A 9,478-nucleotide genomic window follows, 5' to 3' on the forward strand; every position below is an offset into this window, starting at 1 on the left:
CATTTTTTCCAAAAAGTTTAAATGTATTTTTTTCCTTTTATGAGCATTTTACCTTTATTTATATATATTTTGAAATACATTTGAAGTGGCATTTACACAGACTGTTTAATGAGCTTAGAGGTGACAACCTGTAGTAATGCATAAACAACGTTTTGATGTTTTAAACACAATGTTGAATATTGATATATGAAATTATTTAAAGCGTGAAAATTATTTAAAACGTTAAATGTGAAACTAAAACCACCACTAGGCGGCAGCAAGTCACTGTTAATGAGTGAGTCATTGATATACAACCTATTCATTCAAACGACTGATTCATTCAGGAACGAATCATTTGACTAATCTGTCTTATTCACCGAATCATTGATTCAAATGATTTGTTCAAAAAGCTGATAAATTCATTAAGGAAAACACTGTGTGTGTTGCTCAGAGACGTGATTACAGTGCTGTGACTTTGTTTTGAACTATTCTTGTTGGCGAAATAGAGTAAAGATGGGCAATATGGTGTCTAAAATGTAAGTCACTTATTAATTAATTCTTGTTTAGTAAACTTGTATAAAATCAATATTTTCAACACAGTTTTTTATACAAATCAGCACAGCGTGTCCCCAGTCTGGCGCGTTTTTAGTTCATACCTTTGGAAGCTTGGGGGGGGCATGTATACTGAGCTTTTTACACTGTTAAAGACTTGGATTCCCATCCTAAACATAGACAAAGTTTCAAAAACTAAGTTGGACGTTCTATGTCAAAAATACTCCTTCCGGTTTCTCACAAGTTTCTTCGAGTTTTTTTTTCGAGTATGGGTCGGCTTGACGTCGATAGAGCGGAAGGTCCTTGTATGGGCCGTACGGGCTCTTCTCCCAGACGGGTGCGCGCCCGTGACTAGAGTGAGAGAGCAAATGCACGCCCATAAACACTGCTCTCAAGGTGCAGATCCACTCGTCCGTGCAACACTTCTGTCGCGCAGCGCTCCACTTCATTCCTATGGGTGACAATAAAGCGACTTTAATGCGTCCGCATAGCATTCTGGGAAGGCAGCGCTGCATTTGAACCAATTTGAACGCAGAAATAACGGGAAGCTTCACGACATCACACTTTAATCGTGTCGCAAAAGTGGATCTCCACGGTCACTGCTGTCACAGGACTTCACGAAATCAACAATATTACCAAAGAAGTGTGTTTTTGACGGAGCGGTCCCAGTAATAAAGGTTCGCGGTCGTGCTTTGGAAAGAGGCGGTGAGTAAAACTGCTTCAAATATCTGTATTGTTGGCTATCGTCGCGTAAGTAAACATCAGTAAACAACACAATCGTGTATAGTTCATTTATCAATGGAGCAAGCGATCTATGGTGTGTGTTTAAATACATTTGTTTAGCTGACCACTATAGGTGTCTGTTTGTTTATTGTAAAACCACCCAAACATAAACCCAGCGTTCTCACAAAGCGCGCTTCGTCATTCAAATGCGCTAACGGTTACTCCATTGCTGTTCTATGTATAACGTTACAGTATTCTGACATGCAAAACCGTTTTGCTTGCTACTGCTAATGTTTAGTCGCATACAATAGCCAATAAACCGAATCATTTCCTCATAAACTGCGAGTAAACACACAGAAATGTTGACAGGCCACTAAATACAGTACATACCACAGAGACGGACGTCCTGCTGTTGCTGTTTCTCCTGTTCAATTTATTTCAGCCTCCGGATCTGATTCTGGATCATATCTGTATTAGTTGAATCTGATTGATAGCAATGGTTTATTTAGGGTAACGTTTTCTTTTCCACGTTTTAGGACATCACCGCTTTGTGCGTGGCTTTGTCCCCCTGAGACGAGATTTATGCATTTTATTTCTGGAAAAATTCCTCCTATGACGTAAATCGACGATATTTGCATCATAGGAGGAATGTTTGGCCAAAGGCTAAAGACTACAGCCAGCAGAGGGAGCCATTTCCACATGTTTTGAACCCGCGCATGGGGGATGGAGATCACACTCAGAGTATTCATTTAAACGGAGCTATGGTGAGCAATGTAAGTCTTTTAACTTCTCAAATTAATTTCTATGAAAGTTAAGCTTGCAAAGGCATGAACTGAAACGCGCCAGACTGAACTCGCGTTGTGAATGCATGCCGCGAGTGTGGTCACGATTACCTCAGCTCTCATCACTACAGCTCATTTATCTCACTCCTGCAGTTAGTGCTCAGTGCTGTGATACTCGCGCTGTGACTCACTTTTTAATTGTGGTGTCTTCTCCAACTCAGTCACAATAATCCAGTAGGTGGCTTTGGGAATGGCCTCAAAGGGCAGCGAAGTATTCTGGGAATTGTAGTCTTTCATCCCCATGAGACAAAAATACATTTTCTGTCTTTTCTCAGTCTAGAAGGTATAGAGCTAAAATAGTCTCAATAAAGATAAATACACACACTACATTTACATATGCACACACAGGATTCACATATGCACACACAGGATTCATAAATGCACACACAGGATTCATAAATGCACACACAGGATTCATAAATGCACACACAGGATACACAAATGCACACACAGGATACACAAATGCACACACAGGATACACAAATGCACACACAGGATACACAAATGCACACACAGGATACACAAATTCACACACAGGATTCATAAACGCACAAGTTAACAATCCCCCCACGTGGGGTGCGTTCTTGTGATTGGCTAAAACAAGGGCGATATCTGATTGGTTGCTGATCATTCCCTGTTTAAAAAGGGCATTTGTGTGCTGAGCCAAGTCAGGGGAGTCTCAAAATTCACACACAAATGCAATGAAGTTCACAGACCACAAGCAGTTTATAAATCAAGATATATTTGTGTGTGCATCAGAAATACATTTCTGAATCTTGAGCGCATTTGTACATTTTCTTTACATTTCAGAATTTTGTGTGTATTTGTGAATTTTGTGTGATTTCTGAATTTTGTATGCATTTGTGAATCTTCTGTGCTTTTTAAATTTTGTGTGTGCATTTGTGTATCCTGTGTGTGCATTTGTGTATCCTGTGTGTTCATTTATGAATCGTGTGTGCATATTAGACATGTGCCGATTTTCGATAATGCGATTTATCACGATAATGAATATGCACAATATTGTTATCGTGGGCACTTTAAAATATCGTAAATAATCATTTATTAACAATTTATCATTTTTTTTATAATGCACTCAAGAATATTTTGCCCATCAACCGTTTAAATGCTCAACACCGCTGTATTCTGCCTCAAAGGGACACGCGCTCAGATATAAACAAGCCCAACTATAAACAAGCCCAACGTGCGTTTGCACATGACTGAACCGGTGAAGGAGACACGCTGCTGAAGTGCCGCTCAGTGACAGCAGAGGGCGCTGATGAACTGCAGAATGCTGCAGTTACCCCGGAAACCAGCAAACAAACAAAAAACGCGTGTAGTTTTTAAAACAGCCATTCGTTTTTGTAATCTCAATGTTGTTCATCACAGCACCAAATACTTAATCCCTAAAGACTTAATAGGCTATTTATTTTCAAACTTAAACATTTTTATGTTTTAATCTGGACTACAACATGCCCTAATAATTAGAACTGTTCTGATTATTTGTTATTGTTCAGTAAAACTGTGAGACATAAGACTTTATTAGTTAACATGTTAATTCATTATTACCAAACTGACAATGAAAAATACTTTTAAAGAATTAATCATTCTATGTTAATTTCTTAGTTACTGTTTAATAACATTACAATCAAAATCAAAATAACTTTTTTAATGGACCTAAGATAAAACTAACAATGATCAGTATTTCTTAACCAACATTACCAAAAACATTATTACTTTCTGTACCAAATGTAGCAATTGCTCAATCTTAGTTAATGCATTAAATAATGAGACATATTGTAATGTGTAAGCCTACCTGTTGTTCTTTATAGCCTAATTCTTTTGCAATTTAATCTGTTTGAAAATTGTACTTTCACAGCTCTGAAAAATATCAAGAGACCACTTAACATTGATTTCTCAATGAGGGGTCTCTTAATTTTTTTTTTCCAGAGCTGTATATATTTTTCAGCATTATTGTATTTAAACATTCAGTTATTTTTGCTCTTACAAAAATACTTCTTAAAGCTGTTATGCTATGACAACACTTTTTTTTGCAACGTATTTCAATATCGTGATAATATCGTATATCGTGATAAAACTTCATCAATTAATCGCAACATGAAAAATTGATATCGGCACATGCCTAGTGCATATGTGAATGTAGTGTGTGTATTTATCTTTATTGAGACTCATTTAGCTCTGTAAGAAGGCACCAAATTCAAAAATAATTTCACATTTCTACTTCATTGATGACCCAGTTTAAATACAGATTCATCTTCCCAGCGCTGAAGTACCCCTTTAACTTTCATAGAAATTAATTTGAGAAGTTAAAACACTTACATTTCTCAGCATAAGCTCCGTTTATATGAATGCCTGCAGCTGCGAGCTGAGCTGTGAGTGCGATCTTCCATCCCCCCATGTGCGGGTTAAAAACATGCGGAAATGGCTCCCTCTGCTGTCTGTAGTCTTTAGCCTCTGCCCTCTGGCCAAAAATTCCTCCGATGACACAAATTGACGATATTTGCGTCATCGGAGGAATTTTCCCAGGGGGGGCACGATCATTTGAATATACTCCAGGGTTTCTACTGATAGAAAGCCATAATTAGGCTAACCGCTGAAGTAACCCTTTAAGATCATAAACTTTTAAATTGGAATCCAACACATCTGTTTTGACTGAATCACACACTTCTGTGTGACTTAACCCAATGACACACTAGAACATCTGACATCACGCTGTTAAGTCTGAATCCTGGTGTGTGTGTGGGGGGGGGGGGGTCTGGCTTGTAGGACAAGGTGTTTCCATGTCATAATCAAAAACTTGTCCACCCTCAAGCAGTAGGTCAAGATTTAAAACATGAAATTATATGAAAGTTGTTGGGTGGATTAAAGGTTAACTTTTTTTAACATTAACTGTTATTCACAATAGTATTTTTGTTATTATAGTAGCAGTGGTGGTGAGTTCAAGTCTTCCTTGGAAGTTCATATTTACGAGTTGGGAAGGTGTAAGGTCAGGATCATTCACTTTGGTCAGAGCAAGTTGGCAATGTACTTTTTCTACAAAAAAAAAACAAAACAGGGTTTTTAAAGGAGTACTTCAGCGCTGGGAAGATGAATCTGTTTTTAAACTGGGTCCTTAATATAGTAGAAATAAGAGACAGAAAATGTATTTGATGAAATACAACAATTCCCAGAATGCTTCGCTGCCCTACGAGGCCACTGCCAAACTAGCCACCGCTACTGAATCACTTTCATTTTCCAACCGCATTCATTTTCATAAAATCAGTTCAGTTAGAGAACAGACACTTCAATTAAAACCTGAACGTGTCTGTTCAATATAATGTGATTTAGCCACTGAGGGAGTCTCACAGCCCAAACGTTGCAGGAGTCAGATAACATTGACACTCACGGATGGGCTCGTGATGAGAGCTGAGGTAAACGCGACCATGCTCGCGTCATAGATTCACAGCGCATGTTCAGTCTGGCACGTTTTCATTTCATGCCTTTGGAAGCTTAACTTTCATAGGAATTAAGATGAGAACTTGAAACACTTACTTTGCTCCGCCAGCAGCACCATTTAAATGAATCTCCCATCCCCCATGCGCGGGTTGAAAACATGCGGAAATGGCTCCCTCTGCTGGCTGTAGTTTTTTGCCTCTGACCAAAAATTCCTCTGATGATGCAAATTGACGATATTTGTGTCATCGGAGTAATTTTTCCAGAAATAAAATGCATAAATCCCTTGTCTCAGGGGTATATAGGGGGGAGGGGGCACAATCATTCGAATATACTCCAGGGTTTCTACTGATATAAAGCCATATGTTAATTGCTGAAGTAACCCTTTAACTGTTCTTGACTTATACACAATAATGAATAAAGAATGTGCATCTGCATTTTTGTTTTTCACTCATAATTACAACAGTGAGGTGACTGTCCATTCAACTCATAAATGCAATTTTTCAGTGATAACATTAATGCACCATAAATTAATTTCAAGGCAGCACCATGTGAGGTCAACATGGTGGCACCCATAAGAGAGCAACCCAAATCAGCTTTTGTTAGAACAAAACGGACATGCCTGAAGTACTCATATCATGAAGATTTCTCAAAAGTTCTGTTAATTTCTCTTTAAGTAAAACAATTCTAATTAGCTATATATATATGAAGTCCTGGCCCTAAAATATATATATATATATTTATATATATATATATATATATATATATATATATATATATATATATATATATACTGAGTGCACCTTTAAGAGTGGAATCAGTAGTGCCCTCAAATCAATCAATGTGCTCCAGTGTGTTTACTTGATTTAATGTCCCCCATAAAGGAACATTAATCTCCTGCTGGGCTCTCTAAACCAACATTAACCCCAAAACAAAACCCCACTCATCTGACCAGAGCTGTTGAGACCCAGCTGCCTCGTGTTTGTCAAAGTGGGGGACATTAAGAAAGGAAAACAAGTCAGAGCATGCTGCTGGGTCACAATCAACTTAACCACTGTTAAGTAAATTGATTCACACAGTTCATTCGCATTTGAATCCATGCTCATAAGAAATCTAGATGTAGCCTTTACAGCCATAACATCGGAAACATTAAACGAGGTGTTACTAGCCTACCATGTTATCCGAATACGTCGTGTTCGCGTGTGTGTGTGTGTGTGTGTGTGTGTGTGTGTGTGTGTGTCTGAGCATCGACCCTTTTCAACATCTATGACACACTTAATGAAATATCACCTGAGATAGCCTGAAATATCGTTGGTCAGTGTTCAAGCGGATAAAACTTAGTCACTGGACCACATGAAAAACTACTTAATATTCCAGTATGTGGGCTACTTCTATAGCCATATAACTTGGGTTACATGAATCCACAGGCAGCGAAACGTCTCGATGTAGAGAGAATTGTAGCCTACACGTCATTGTAGGCTACCTATCATCTCAAATAGGCTGCCAGGACCATTTATCAAAAATGACACAAAAACTGCAACAAGTGCATGTAATAAAATAAAAGGACACCACATTAATCAGCTCTAGCCTAGGGGTCATTAAACAGCGAGGTCACGGAATGATGAAATGTGTAGGCTAGTAAAAACACAACTTACCAAAAACCGCGAAGGCAATAATAAGCCAATTGGTATCCATAGTTCTCCTGTGTTCTCCTCTGCCGATTATGTCCAGATATTGCAGATAAATAAAAATGTGGTTATAAATTCCTAATTGTCACTCAGACCTTCCGAAATCAGCCCGGATGGAGTTATGACCGCGTACACCTGTTCGGACCGCGTGAAAGTGCGTGCCGACTCCACAACGATTCAATTTCTCCCGAGGCAAAGAGAGCCTTCGTGCGGACGTAAAACGGATATCCAGCCCCGACCACCAGCCTTATTTTTTTAAGAGACGCAATTGTGTGATTGAAGACAGCCTTCCTCCGATAAATTGCATCCGCCGTTCACGAATGATTCTGAAAATGTGAGTTAAACGTTGGGATCTCAGCTCTCTTGTGCCGCTGTCCAATTCCCAGCGCGAGCAGCCTAGTGAGCCCACGCGTGGAGGAGGAATAGTGAGACCAGTTTGTCCAGTTCGCTCCAATAACCGGTTTACTGTGGTCGTGGGTAAACTTATATCTTTGTCCGACGGGTATAAGGAGATGTGGTGCCCGTGTCTGTTCTCCGTGAAGAGCGTTACGGTGATGCTGCCGCTCCCGCTATCACCTTCAGCTCTTCTATTGTCATACACGCCACAAAAGACACTAGGCGGCCCAGCCCATCTCTTACTTTCAATCTGGCTGGTGTCTGAGGGTATCAGAAGGGGGCAAGTCCTGCCGTATACAGTTGTGTCCCGGTCAAATAAATATGCTTCAGTCAGTTTCGGATGGCTAAATCACTTTTGTTATCAGTATCACGTTGCCTAGATTCAGTTGTCACTAGTGACGGCGCATTCAGTTCGGTCCACTTTGTTACCATCCTAAACGATGCTCAGACATCTTTAAAATGCGATTCAAGTGTCCATTTTCATTTTAACAATTCTTATTTCTCATTCTTATTTTAAAGTCTGTTTGACAACATCCACTCTTCGCATGGTTTATGTTGCGTGTTGAGGGAATTACTTGCTTCATTTGTGGCCAGGTTTAAGTCAGAATGCGAGAGCTGTTATTTTAGTGACGTGTTGTTATTATTACCATACATCGTATACACGGCCGCAAATGATGGCCAATTAGGAGAATTTTGAAATTGTATGTCATCAATTTTCATGTTGTCCTGTATTTGCACTTTCAAACTAGCACTCCTCCCACCTAGCGGTAAATAACCCCGCCCTAATGACGTAGCGCCACACTAAACCACTCCTTTTACCAGGTAACAGCTGCCCCCTAGTTTTGAATCAAGACAGGTCCTTGAAGAAATGCATAGCATAGGCCCGTTGTATAGAAAGGTTAAAACAAAATGTATAACAAATCTTCCTATAATTTCTTCTAACTCAGGGTCTTTTGTGTTAGGTGTAAGACATTTTGATATAAACTAAGCCTAATAGTCCCATCTTTTTTTTTTCATTCATTCTTTACATTTATTTATTTAATTATTTATTTGTTTGTTTGTTTGTTTGTTTGTTTGTTTATTTTATTATTTATTTATTTATTTATTTATTTTGCATTAATTGATTAAAGTGACAGTGGACATTCAGAATTTTACAAAAATAAATGTTGTTCTTTTGAACTTTCAATTAAAGATTTCTTTAAAAATGTATTTCGGTATCCACAAAAATATTAAGGTAGCTGTTTTTAACATTGATAATATCAAAATTCTTGAGCAGAAAATCAGCATATTAGAATGATTTCTGAAGGATCATGTGACAAGGAAGACTGGAGAAATTCAGCTTTGCCATCACAGAATTTAATTAAAATATACAGGTTATATATATATATATATATATATATATATATATATATATATATATATATATATATATATATATATATATATATATATATATATATATATATATATATATATATATATATATGAATATATATAAAGGTTATTTTAAAATGTTATAATATTTCACAACATTACTCATTCACTGTATTTTTATTTATTTATTTTTCAAATAAATGCAGCCTTGGTGAGAGGCTTCTTTTAAAAACATGATTATTTTCTAACCCTACATTTTTAAACAACAATGCTGTTGTGCTGCTACAAATGAGTTTAGAAATCTGTATTATGACTAAACTGTGTAAATTATTGTAAAGTGTTCAAAATAGCCTACTGATAGGCCTATTAAATATTCATAATAACATACATTAGTACCAGACTGAACAATCACCAATTTAAAACGGGGACATATTCAAATTTGTGTATAGATGTACATTGGAAAAATAGCTATTT

General features: G+C 37.7%; 1 protein-coding gene across 1 annotated transcript in view; it reads right to left on the reverse strand.

Annotated features, from left to right (window-relative positions):
* The window catches only part of igsf3 (immunoglobulin superfamily, member 3), a 198,880-nt gene extending 190,723 nt beyond the window's left edge, over positions 1-8,157 (reverse strand). Inside the window, exon 1 of the mRNA XM_067443608.1 lies at positions 7,202-8,157. Coding sequence (XP_067299709.1) covers positions 7,202-7,241 — 40 coding nt within the window. The 5' untranslated portion in view covers positions 7,242-8,157. The remainder of the gene's footprint in view (positions 1-7,201) is intronic.
* Between the last annotated feature and the right edge of the window lie 1,321 nt (positions 8,158-9,478).

Source organism: Pseudorasbora parva, chromosome 5 (assembly GCF_024679245.1).
Source record: "Pseudorasbora parva isolate DD20220531a chromosome 5, ASM2467924v1, whole genome shotgun sequence".
Taxonomy (NCBI): Eukaryota; Metazoa; Chordata; class Actinopteri; order Cypriniformes; family Gobionidae; genus Pseudorasbora; species Pseudorasbora parva.